The sequence below is a fragment of the Coptis chinensis genome, chromosome 4, assembly GCF_015680905.1.
Source record: "Coptis chinensis isolate HL-2020 chromosome 4, ASM1568090v1, whole genome shotgun sequence".
Lineage (NCBI taxonomy): Eukaryota > Viridiplantae > Streptophyta > Magnoliopsida > Ranunculales > Ranunculaceae > Coptis > Coptis chinensis.
In genome coordinates, this window is record NC_141459.1 from 3,292,236 (window position 1) to 3,305,235 (window position 13,000).

At 37.9% G+C, this 13,000-nt stretch overlaps 2 protein-coding genes and 1 non-coding gene across 3 annotated transcripts; 1 reads left to right on the forward strand and 2 right to left on the reverse strand.

Moving 5' to 3' along the window:
• On the forward strand, positions 1–6,720 carry LOC147501245 (putative LRR receptor-like serine/threonine-protein kinase At2g16250). The gene is made up of 4 exons (XM_086606265.1): positions 1–2,130; positions 4,383–4,511; positions 5,170–5,192; positions 5,733–6,720. The coding sequence occupies exons 1-4, from the start codon at positions 314–316 to the stop codon at positions 6,335–6,337; spliced, it is 2,574 nt and encodes an 857-aa protein (XP_086462391.1). The 5' UTR covers positions 1–313; the 3' UTR covers positions 6,338–6,720.
• Positions 6,721–7,888: 1,168 nt separating this feature from the next.
• Positions 7,889–7,960, reverse strand: TRNAQ-CUG (transfer RNA glutamine (anticodon CUG)). Its single transcript has one exon. It is a non-coding gene; the product is annotated as a tRNA-Gln (tRNA).
• Positions 7,961–9,194: 1,234 nt separating this feature from the next.
• On the reverse strand, positions 9,195–12,080 carry LOC147501247 (AP-3 complex subunit sigma-like). The gene is made up of 6 exons (XM_086606266.1): positions 11,949–12,080; positions 11,755–11,859; positions 11,131–11,227; positions 10,237–10,307; positions 9,505–9,596; positions 9,195–9,413 (listed from the first exon to the last, which is right to left on the reverse strand). Exons 1-6 carry the CDS (start codon positions 12,015–12,017, stop codon positions 9,350–9,352), a joined length of 498 nt encoding a protein of 165 aa, XP_086462392.1. The 5' UTR covers positions 12,018–12,080; the 3' UTR covers positions 9,195–9,349.
• Between the last annotated feature and the right edge of the window lie 920 nt (positions 12,081–13,000).

A 13,000-nucleotide genomic window follows, 5' to 3' on the forward strand; every position in this document is an offset into this window, starting at 1 on the left:
ATAGTGATAGTTAACTTCCTCCTACCTATTTTCTCTCACTTTCGTCAACTAAAGAAACTAATAAAAGTAATAACTCAAAAACAAAGTATTAGGTACAAAATAGAATAAATCAAATATACAAGTATCATATATTCATATTCACTTTCTATATTCTTTTCAGCATTTTTTTGGGATCCCATGTTTCATTATGTTCACATACATACATACATCATCATGTTCTTCATGTACATGTACATGTAGTTGGTGGTTTTGACACACAGAAGAAGAAGAAGAAGTGGAAGTGGAGATGATGATGACTCATTAGTGACAAGGAATGATGGGTTTTGGAAGAAACAGAGTAAAGTTTACTGTTTTTATTACAAGTTTATTACTGTCATTATTCAACTGTTATACATTTGGGCAATTAGTAGCATCAAGTTCAGCAATTGAAAGACAAAGTTTACTTGATTTAAGGTCATCATTAGGTTTAAGAGCTAGAGATTGGCCTAGAAAACCTGACCCTTGTTTGTTTTGGATTGGAATTCAGTGTTCAACAACTGGTAGAGTTATTGGGATTAATGTATCAGGTCTTAGAAGAACTCGACTTGGTCGTATAAACCCGCAATTTAACGTCACCCCATTGTCCAATTTCACTATGTTAAGTAGCTTTAATGCTTCTGGTTTTAGACTGCCTGGTTCGATTCCTGAATGGTTTGGGGCGCAACTTGTTTCACTCCAACTGCTTGATCTTAGGTCTTGTTCGATTTTCGGGTCAGTTCCATTTTCGTTAGGGAATTTAACTAGTTTGAGTCAGCTTTATTTGGGTAGTAATAATCTCACTGGTACTATTCCATCAAGTTTAGGTCAGTTGTTTCATCTTTCGGTACTTGATCTGTCGCAGAATTCGCTTTCTGGTTCTGTTCCTGCTGAGTTAGGTAACCTTTTGGACCTAACTGACCTTGATCTTGGGTTGAATTCTTTGTCGGGTTCATTGCCAGTTGGTTTAAGTGGGTTGAGGAGTTTGAAGAGAATGGTTATTGGTAATAACAGTCTAAGTGATGTGTTGCCTGGAAATCTGTTTGCGAATCTCACACAGCTGGAGTTTGTAGTTCTGAGTCACAACCTGCTATCTGGTACGCTTCCTGATGTGTTGTGGTCCATGCCTGCGTTACGCTTCTTAGATGTTTCTTACAACAACTTCACGAATGTTCTTCCAAACGCCAATTCAAGTGGTAATGCTGCAACATTCAACCTCTCCCACAACAAGTTCTTTGGAAATCTTACGTCTCAAGTGAGGAGGTTCAGTTTTATCGATTTGTCTGATAATTATTTTGAAGGAAGAGTTGTAGCTGATATTGGGAGGAATGCATTCCTCTCGACCAATTGCCTTCAGAATGTGACTAATCAGAGAAGTTTGAGGGATTGTACATTGTTCTATTCAGAGAGAGGCTTGATTTTTGATAATTTTGGAAACCCAAACACAACTACTAGCCCGCCTGCTCCAGCATCATCTAAGAAGAGAAACAGAAGATTGGCATTCATATTGGCAGGAGTTTTCGGGGGCCTTGGTTTCATTATACTTCTGGTTTTGCTTCTGGTATGCTGTTTAGGCAAACCTCAGAGGCGCGATGCTGATCAAAGGGGGAGAACTGTGGGTCCTGTCCCCGAAGGAGGCAGCGGCCAGTCTCCCATGGTAGCTATGAATTTCTCAAATCTGGGAGAAGCGTATACATATGAGCTGCTAATGCGTGCCACTTCTGAATTTAATGATTTAAATTTGGTCAAACATGGTCATTCGGGAGACCTTTTCAGTGGTGTCTTGGAAAATGGAGTTCCTGTTATCATCAAGAGGATTGACGTGCGTTATCTCAAGAAAGAATCATACATGGTGGAGCTTGACTTGTTCAGCAAATCTTTGCATCCCAGATTTGTCCCACTCTTAGGACATTGTTTGGAGCATGAGAACGAGAAGCTCCTAATATACAAATATATGCCAAATGGCGACTTGGTGAATTCATTGTACAGAAAGAGCGAGCATGAAGATGACAGTTTGCAGTCTCTCGATTGGATAACGAGACTGAAAATTGCAATAGGAGCTGCAGAGGGTTTATCTTATCTACACCATGAATGTAGTCCACCCCTTGTTCACAGGTACCCATGCTTTCAATTACTTTTCATTAATTTATTTTCTGATAATTGTCCCTACGCTCTCTATCAAACAATTTTGTTAAGATTAACACATCCACACTTGGTCTAGTGCGTTCTTTTGACGACGTCTATTGTATTATTTAGTTCCTTACTTCTCAATCATCAACTGCTTGCTAAGTGCTAACCCTTCATGTATGAGGCGTGGTGATATCTTTTTCAACAACTTACTTGCAGAGATGCTTGCTGTTCAATCTACTTTACCTTGCTAACTTGTGGAGGTTAAGAGATTGGGTGGTCGTACACATTACATATTCGTAATATCCTTTTAGAAACCATCACTAACTACAGTCATACTAACGTTAAAAAAAGAAGAAAAACAACTGTAAGTTTAACTCTCAAAGATACCATTTCTTGGGCCACTCTCCTTATGATCAAAAGTGGCTGAGTTCTTCTGAGTAAACTAAAGATCGGCTACTTGACTGGCTTTTGCTTAGTACCAGATAAGAGAATTTGGGTAGTCTCTAGCAAAAGTTCTTTCATGCACGTTTTACAAAATAAGATCTTAGTATGTATTTCTCCTGGTGCTCAGCTGATTTGTACGCTATTACCCTCCAGGCCTTCATGAGAGCCTAGAAGACAGCTTGTAATAGGTTCAGCTAGCATGATTGCTATGCATGAGACATTGTTGAGACTTGAGGGCAGTTTTTTGTATTTTCTACAAGGATGTTCTATGTAGTTGATCTAAAGTTTGAGAGCCTATTCAAATTGCTCCACTAGAACTGCCATCGATTGGCATTATCTTTTAATACCAAGTGGATGAGATTGAGCATAGGTCCGCCATTATTGAAAGCAATATTAATAATGAGCTGAAGAGCTTTATTTTTTAACGTAGTAGGAGACTGAAATTTGGGAGAAAGGACCAAAGTGATGAAAGCTTGGACAGGCGAGATACACTCATGCAGATTTTTTCCTTCTTGATGCTATTGGGCACGTACAACCATAACAAAACAACCAACATTTTCAAGGAAGGAAGCATGCAAAAATCCTTGGCAATATACAATGTAATTTCACTAGCATGCGAATGTCAATGGCATTCTTGAAATATCTGACTGAGGTACTGGTATGAAAAGGTTTCTAGACGAAGTTTAAACTGTACGATGAAAGGTCATGTTCAGCTAGATATCCATATTTTGATAAAGACACATGTCTGAAAGGAATATTTCATATAGACGCAAAGGAAACGTGACGTAGGATTTCCAAGATCATAGATGGCATTCAGTGTTTCTAAGGAACTCATGTATATTTATATGAGAGATCATTGGAACTCCGATTCAACTGGCTGCATGATCTTCCTAGTAGAAATAACACCGCAAGGCACTGCATGGAATAACATTGAAAAAGGACTTTATGAATATCCCCTGCTATGTGCTATCTTATTTTGGCTCTGCAGTTCCTGCTCTTAATTGGAAAACCAATAATAGATGGTAAAATTACTTGATTATCTAAATCTTCTAATACGAGCAAAGAAAGCCCCAAGGGAAGGAAGTTATACCAAGGCAGAGTTTCAAGCTCCCAAAAAATTGTGTTGGATCACAGTCTGCAGTGGAAATAGGCAAATAGCTCCTCAAGGTTCTTCTTGCTTTTATTGGACTTTCAAATGCTATACTGTATGTAGCAAACAAGAGAATAATTTAAAAGAATCAATCAGTTCCCTGGATGGCATTTATTGAAATTTGTAATTTTCAGAGGATCTATTCCCAATACAATTCTTTACTGGTCCATCTGAAGAAAATGGAAAGTTCGCAGAAGTTGTATAGTAGAGCATGAATAGGGTATATTTTGTTAGGGTTTTAGCAAATTAGCCCCAATGTTTAGATTGGCTCACTTTAATATCTCGTGGTTCTAACATTATGTATTGAATATTTTGATGCTTTAACCCAAAAATCTACGAGACAAGAGACACCCTTATTCTGGGAAATTTGGAAATATATGAGCAATAGTTTATAGTATGCTGTATGCTATTATTGGTGAGAAGTAGAAAAAACAGCAATAGGATTTTCGCCGTAATTCTTTTTGCTGTTCCAGTTTTCTTTTTCTCTGGTTCTACTGCTTGTGAAAATATTAACCTAGTTTTTAGATGTTCCAAATTTTCAATATTATTTTCAAATGCTTCTACTTTGTACTTGTGATGAATTGGAAAAGAATTGTCTTAAAATGCTTGCCTGAGCAATTCCTGAATAATTCATTTTTTACAGAGATGTTCAAGCAAGTAGTATACTCCTGGATGATAAGTTTGAAGTGCGTCTTGGAAGTTTAAGTGAAGTATGTAAGCAAGAAGGAGATTCTCACCAAAATGTGATAACAAGGTTACTGCGGTTGCCGACGTAAGTGCTTTTTCTAATAGTTTTATGTCTTTTGGTATTCTCATACTTTGAACATGTGAATGGATATATTAGGGTATATCGTCACTTATCTGTCATACATGCATAATATAATGGATTATCTATCGTCACTTAGGACTTTCAGTTTGTGCCAATTAGCTTAGTTGGTAATGTTTGTGGGAGTTGTTCCTGCACCTGGGGCTCAAACGTGCCTGCACCACAATACTCTTAGCAGGTGCCAACTGTTTTTGCCGGTCATATTTTTGGGAGATGTTGCCACAAACCTGGGGCTTAGATGCGTCTGCACGATAATAATCTTAACTAAGAGAAGCTTGTGTAGGCGTTTCATTAAATCTTCGAGTTGGGTGGTTGGGACATGCCCACCAGTGTAATATATATAGCACAGAGTTTTAATTTTTGGTTGGGTCAGCACTATGTTGTCAGGGGTGGGGTGAGGTGCCATGGACTAAGGTCTTACTTCACAATGATTTAAGTACCGATTAACTATTCCTTCTAGAGTATTTTGGATCATGTTAAGGGTGTTGTTATTGAAAGCTGTTAGTCTGTAACATTTTTGTCTCTGCTTTGTCTTGATTTGAGGACTGCTTTTTTGGATTTCCATCCTTTATATTTTAACAGTGATTCTCTTGGTAATATGCAGGAGTTCTGACCAAGGATCATCTGGTACGTATAGTTTACTTTCTATGAAATACTAAATACATATATTCGTTTTTAGGAGCTAAAAGATGGTCTCAGACCCATCTCTATTGAGTAAAATTAAGTGATTTAATGGTTAGAAAACCAATCTATTTTTTATGCTTGCACTTGTCGTTACTCACCGAAGACATTCCCAACCAATATAAATCAACTGATACGATTCATTTGGGATTGAACCAATTTCTTGCCATTTAGATAACTGTCCGTGGAATCTATTCTTCGGTTTACTTGACCTAGTTAATTAACTAGGGTAGAGGACACTTCAAAATTAATGTGCATCTCGATTGACTGACTATATCTTCCTTTGCATCCTGTATGTCCACAAATCTTGTGAGCCGTCTTGGTTTTGACTTTTGATGTTACATGCACCTAGCATAAGGGGCATTTTAATCCAAAGAAATGTGGAACATTTAGCTCTTGATGTAGCAATCTCAATTCCCTTTTTTGTCTTTAGAGTAGTCAAGCTAAACCCTAATGCTACTGTTTACTGTCTTGGAAAATGGCCAGGGTCTCAGCCAGCTACTTGTGCTTATGATGTTTACTGCTTTGGCAAGGTGTTGCTTGAGCTGGTAACTGGGAAGCTGGGCATTAGTGCGCCCGACAATGCCACCGCAAATGAGTGGTTGGAGCAAACGTTGCCTCACATCAGTATATATGAGAGGGAATTGGTTACCAAGATTGTGGATCCATCACTCATTGTGGATGAGGATCTATTAGAGGAGGTCTGGGCCATGGCAGTTGTGGCAAAGTCATGCCTCAACCCAAAGCCTTCCAAACGCCCACTCATGAGATACATCCTGAAAGCATTAGAGAACCCTTTGAAAGTGGTAAGGGAGGAAAATTCCGGCTCAGCAAGGTTGAGGACAACTTCATCTAGGGGATCTTGGAATGCAGCTCTCTTTGGTAGTTGGCGTCACAGCTCATCCGACATTGCTGGTATTGCTGGCCCAAGCATCAGGGAAGGGTCCAGTAGCTTGAAACAGTCAGGCACGGTAGGTTCCAATGGAAGTGGGCCATGCGGAGGAGGAGATCACTCGTCTTCCAATAAGAGGTTGTCAAGGGATGTCTTTCCTGAACCAGCGTCTGATGTGTTAGACATTGAGAGACCATGACAAGACTAGTTAGAAAGCGGTTCATGATTCTTTGTCAATAATGCTGCAGGCTCCCAATTCGCGTGCCTGTGCATGGGTATCGCCACCCTTGATTCATTCTTAAAGAGTTCTCCTTGGGAATACGGGAATTAATTCTACCTTTTCTATGGAATTTAACATGGTCAGAACTCAGAACAATCCCTTATTAGAGAGATGTTAATATGGCGAAGAAAACAGATCAGGAAAACAGTGTTGAGTTGTGCAGTTGTGTGCCATATCAGAGAGAGACGTGCTGGTGTCTCTAAATTCTTATTGTTGAGAGCTTGTGTTTTGTCAAACAAGCTAGCGATTTTTTCCTGTAATTGGTCTTTCTCTTGTTAATGTAAAGTGTTAATTCTTCAGCATTCTTACTTCCTTTTCATATACACAATTTGACTTACTTTTATGTGTTTTGTTCATTTGTCCTCACAGACAAGAGGTCTGTTTTTTTTTCGGATAATGACAACAGTTAGGTAATGCTGTTGGTAACAGTCAAAAACAAATGGGGACAAGTTCATGAGATGCTAGTATGCTACAGCAAAGACAGGAATATAAGAGCATTTCTAGGTGGTGAAGGCATCAAGTGTCATGTTGCATTTCTAGGTGGTGGAGGCATCAAGTGTCATGTTTGAGGCTAGATTTGAGGTAAGCATTCGCAAATAATGACCAACTCTAGGTAAGGAGAAAAACACAGTCGCAAATTCTTTGTAGGACCAGCACCCATGACATTACCATAATGCCGTGTGAAATTATCATTGTCGCTATCAAATAAAAAATACAAATTTCAGTTCAATACCTCATTCTCAGCCCACATTCCCAATATAATATACCAATATAGTAGCGTCGCAGCTGCTCTGGTCAAAGACAAAAAAAAATTGGTGCAACATTAGAATGACTAGTTTTGAGTACGTGGGTAGCCACGTGTCTATGCCACAACTTGTTTGCATTATCATACAGAAATCAAAAAATAATTAGTATTTTTTTGCCCCTATCATATATTAATTATTAGAATGTTATAATCATAAATATCATGTAATTTAAGATGCAAAATAGGGGTAGAATCGTCCAAATATCTTGTATTAATGAAGACCAACTCAATCAAGAAATTGGCCCACGCTAGTAATAAAGCAAGTTTTATTTATAATGTATATTACTTTTTTTACCCTAAAATATAATAACTATTGCATTTGTATTTAGCCAACTATCTTGTAATTTGAGATAGAAATTGGAGACAAAACTGTCAGAAGAATGGCGAACGGATTTGCCACGTCCAAATGGCTCACTTGCCTACGCCACATTATAAAGTATATAATAGATTGGGAGTGCCACGCCGCATCCACATCAACAAATTTGCCTCCACAAATGCAACCAGACACTTATACCTCTACCGAGAGATGGTTTATTCAGCTAGACACTTATGCCTCTACCTAGAGATGGTTTATTTTGATTCAAATGGAAGAAGCAAATTGACAACTGATGCCTCTAGAGATGCTCTAACCAGACAGAAAAACAAAATCTAAATGGGAAAAACAAAGGTCCCACCGAGACTTGAACTCGGGTTACTAGATTCAGAGTCTAATGTCCTAACCGCTAGACCATGGGACCTGTTTGTGTTGATTCTCATGTTACGTTTATTATATTACCCCTTGGTATTATAACACACATATATGTAGCATCGTCACTCTGGACCATGCGTGATGTCATACATATCGGGGATGAATCAGGTTTCGGGTCCATGGCAATTATAAAGTCGAATGTCCCTTCAACTAACTCTGTTACATTCAATGATTGAGATGTATCATCTTGCTTAAAGCAAAAAACAATAAATGAAATGTATCATCTTGTTTCTGCGATGGTCCCAGGATCGATCTGTAATGTTATATACGTGGAGGTATATTTGACTACGTTAGACATGTTTCCTGTCCAAAGGCATTTTTGTTCAGTTAAAAGTTATGTACCAGTCCTCCATTCTACCGGAATGTACATCAATTTTCGTTTGTCAACCACGTTCCCTTTTCTGTGTGTGACTGTTTGATAGGAAAATAGCAGTTAAAGTTGGTTCTTTTTAACCATCAATAATGTGGGTATTTCTGCCTGCATTGGTGTTCTCTGTTGACTCAATGCCATCTTCCACCTACGGTCAATTTATTCATGGTTTGAAGTGTCCCAATGAAGATTGCTCACTCATTAATTTGCTTCCCTTCAGTTTTCTTTTTACACACGCCTACAGGGTTATATGACTTCCATGAGCTCCATCTAAGTAAGGCTTAAATACTTTCGTGAAGCTTTTCTTCTTTTAACAAGTGAAAAGAATTTTAATCCGTACTTGTCCAGCCCTTTTCTACCATTCTCCTTGAATTGTCTTCAAGACCAAGTGTTGGTTGAATTGAATCCTAGGGTACTACCATCTATACCTCATGGAAAATCCATACTGCAGTAGCAATCCCGTCTCAATACTTCGAAATATTTACCGCGGGATAACCGAACCACATCCTTGTTTTTCTGGCCCTTTGGACATAGAGCAATCAGCTCATCCATTTTCAACCATTTGCTGTCTTTAATCACGATGCAATGAGTCCAATTTGCGTGTTTCAATCTCCAATTTCATCTCAAATATGAGGTAGTTTCACAATGCATCTCCTAATCTACCAACCACATGAAACAAAAAATCTGCAGCACCTAACTAGCACATAGTATAGTTGAATATTACCCCGCAATGGATTGATTGGATAAACTGAAAAAACCTATGAGTACTTGATGCAATTTTATCACTTCAAAAGAATGATAAGTGAATTTGATTCAGGGAATTGCTAAGTCTGAAAGCACAAAGCACTCACCATTGACTTGACAAAGAGCATCACATTTCAGTTGTGGGATAATCCCAGCTCAGCAAAATTGATACACATGATCCATGTACATCTCAAACGTGAAACAGCTGATGACAATAAGTAATGTAAGAACACTGTTCTCTGATTTGAGAAAGAACATCTCTTATCAACTCTGCCAACTCGAAACAGATCTGGGGACTAGAGAGATTGCATTTGAGGCCTTCTCCAACCTGTTTAAACAAATAGTATAACCAAATGATAAATTGATTAATAAAAAACATACAAACATGTGGAAGGGTTGAAGGAAAGAGAAGAGCGCACTTTGTAATCTCTTCAACAGCCTTCATAACTTCTGTTGAACTTGTTTCAAGCACTTGACCTCCAAATATGATTTCATTGAGAACCATATGCATCTGAGATAAGCAAAACTATAAGTACGTAATATTTGCTTACTAAAAAGACTCAAAAACACTGCATGCCAATTAAAGAATGAAAAAGAAATAATAATCAATAAAGTGAGAGAAAGTGTGAAGCATGTCAATTAAAGGATTCCGAACCCCATTAATTGAAACTGGATTCAATAGCACTGAATGTCTCATGCAAAAGAGTGGCTCGAAATAAAGTGGGAAACAAATTTGAGTTTGACTTAGATTTTTTAGCACTCATGGGGAATCACAAGAATTCAGAAGGAAAAAATGGAAATAATTCCACTTTTATGTTTAACATTCCTATTACAGAACTGAGAACACAAACCTGACATTACATGGCTGATTCAACTAATAATAGTTTATTAAATTATTTTCCTGTCAAAGCAGAGTGTTCAGCTAGATCTCTATAAGCGCCTAGACATGGATCTACGATTCTAGGCACATCTTTTCCAACAAACAGAAAGTGTAACGTAACTAAGAAATACGAAAAGTGATCAACTACCTTTATTTTTATCAGTCATAGCAAAGGATATACTTTCTCTAGATCTCTTTTCAAACACTTTTCCTCATTTGGCATTAACAAATGAGCAATAAAGTTCAAAAGGCAAGGGGAGAAGATCCAAACCTTGCTAAAATTGAAAACGATATCAAGCTCGCACACATTTCTGAAGCATTTGTCTAATGTCTCCACAAAAACTGAAAGCAAGATATCATGTGAACGAAGTAGCATGTCAGTTAACTAAGGAAGTCAAAAACCATTACAATTATTTTTCATAAAAGTGAAAATACACAAATAATGGCATCATGGAGCTTCAAGTTGTGGGCCGCCCTTCAATAGGAATCTCCAGTAATTCTGATGTTCAGCCCAAACCTTATTGTCCATTATTTTTTTTGTCTCTCTCTCTCTCCTCTTTTTTTTTGAAAGTCAAGCTAACTACGGCTAGTCAGTTATAGTGTTGAAGGCACACTGAGCAATTGGGTACTTGTTTGGGTAGGCATATTTCATAGCAAGTGTCGTACTCAAAGTATGTGAAATGGCAAAGGCATGGGAACGGATGCGGAATGGATTTGTTGAAGACATGTGGATTGCAATGGAGCGTTATGCAGACAGGGTAATATGTTTCTGAAAGTTAGTTTGACTAGGGATATTCCCACCATGAATGTCGAAGGCATGAGATGTTCAAAAGGCAAGTCTACTAGACTGGAATAGTGTTGAAGGCACACAGAAGATTACGAAAATTTGTATAGGATGATAACACGAGAAATGGACAGCCGTTAACGCACTAAATACACGGGAGTGAAATGTTAAATGCACATGGGTGACATGTAATAGTGAAAATAGTATGGACAGTGCAAAGTTCATGGAAAACTAGGTTCACATGGCAACTAATACACCCTCAACGACCACACCAGTCTCTGCAACTCATGTTTACTAACAAACAAGTATCAAGATCCAATGCATCAGAGTGTGTAGATGGGATATGAAGTTTCAATGTCGACAAATAATTAAGGAACATACCTTGGATAAGATCAAGCATAGCCAGTTCATTTTCTGAATCATCAAATACAAAGACAAAGTATAGCGTTGCATAATGCTTGTATACTAGCCGAGTATCCTGCAAAAATGAGCAACAACCAACCATAAATTTCAAGTTTGAAAAGCCACGAACATGGGAAAGAAAGAAACACAATGAACAAGTACCAAAAGTTCTAGTAGCATATTAGTATTTAGTTTAAAAAAAAACCTTTTCTGAAACTCTTCTGTATGAAGGGACACCAAGAAGCTGAACAGTGGTTGTTCAAGAACGGATTGCAGTGGGCCGTCAAGGATAAAATTTGGTTTTATTTGAATTGGGTCCTCGACAAATTATACCTAGACCTCATTGGACAAAATGTTCAGTATATGCCCAAATCAATTTGAATGCGGCATGCCTAGTTAGGTAAATCAATGAGTCCATATTCGAGGTGCCCCATCTCTTCCTCAACAAACATATTCCTACTAGTGTACCCAAAATGGATATCAAACTATAGAGGATCTTATATATAATCACTAGACATAAAATCTTGTATTCCATAACAAATTTGTCTAAGTAAACATTATAGCAAGCAATAACAAGAATATAAAACATGATACATAACATACCGGGCCAAATATCGAATCAGCTTCAACGAAGTTGCTTAAATTTTCAGCTCTACTACACAAAACTACAAAGACACTGCGTATAAGCTCTTGCTGCTTCTCCACAGGCTAACCTTACATTACAAAGTGGATACAATATCAAATCATGTATTTCTAATATCATTAGATAGAGAAAATGAAAATGAGTGAAAGGGTACCATGAAATCGTAGAATTTGGCAAGGCGAGGTTTGCCTTGGGTGTTGATCACCATCACTGCTCGTATCATCTTTGCCTTTTTTTTTTTTCTGTGTGTGTTTTTTTAACAGAAACACGGACATGTATATTTTTTTAATTGGGCCGGCAGAGTTGTTGGGCCGGGTATTCTTTATTTGAAGGTTTGCGGGTCTGGGACTTGGTCTGATAATCTTTGAGCCTTGCCCTCTTGACAAATTCATAGACAAGCTGCAGAAGTGATGGCAGGGATCGGGTCGGGTTCGGGTTGGATATAACTATATCCGAATCCGAATAGTTTCATAATATTTGAACTCGAATTCGAATCCGACTAACCCGATCGGATACACTAAAAATTCAAAAAAAGTCCAAAAAATATATCCGAATCCGAATTTGACATACCCAAACCCAAACCCAAATAAATAAACGGATATAAAAATTGACCCAAACCCGAACTATTTGGATCGGGTCGGGTCAAATCAAACCCGACCCCGATTCCCTGCCTTATGCAGAACTCTTTTTTGTTTTTTTTTCAAAATTTATGGAATCAAGGACTCATCCGAGAAAGCTGTCTAATCATCTAAGAGCAAGTCCAAATGTCCAATGGGTAGTTGCTAAAAGAGTGCCACATCAAATTTTTGGCTCTATTAGCATGCAATCCAAATTTGGCATGCCAACAATGAGTGTTTTTTTAGCATTTTGTGGAAATAGTGGATGGCCGGCAAACTGTAAAAGTGAACAATACATATATGCTATAAAAATTTTGTCGTCCGTTATATTTTAACGCATAGACTCCCAAAACTTACTTTTAGAATGGTGGTTATTTGGTGTTTGGGGTGTTATATGGCCTCTAGCAACCCATATAGTCCCCATTCTGCTTGCTTAAATGGTGCTATTCAATAGGTCTTTTTGTGTCTTTGTTTTTTTGGACAGGCATTTTGTGATACATTTGCGAACTAGGGAAGTACGACTACTAGATGCTCTTAACTTGGACAAAAACCTAATCCAGTATAAAAACCTAATCCAGTATATATAATT

Excerpts from the sequence above, each read along its gene's own strand:
- LOC147501247 (XM_086606266.1), bottom strand. The coding sequence starts at position 12,017 with ATGATACGAGCAGTGATGGTGATCAACACCCAAGGCAAACCTCGCCTT. Across the intron at positions 11,228-11,754 it reads CTGATTCGATATTTGGCCCG|GATACTCGGCTAGTATACAA; the intron begins GTATGTTATGTA and ends TCATTTTTGCAG. Across the intron at positions 10,308-11,130 it reads TATGCTTGATCTTATCCAAG|TTTTTGTGGAGACATTAGAC; the intron begins GTATGTTCCTTA and ends TCTTGCTTTCAG.
- LOC147501245 (XM_086606265.1), top strand. The coding sequence starts at position 314 with ATGATGGGTTTTGGAAGAAACAGAGTAAAGTTTACTGTTTTTATTACA. Across the intron at positions 2,131-4,382 it reads AGTCCACCCCTTGTTCACAG|AGATGTTCAAGCAAGTAGTA; the intron begins GTACCCATGCTT and ends CATTTTTTACAG. Across the intron at positions 4,512-5,169 it reads AGGTTACTGCGGTTGCCGAC|GAGTTCTGACCAAGGATCAT; the intron begins GTAAGTGCTTTT and ends GGTAATATGCAG.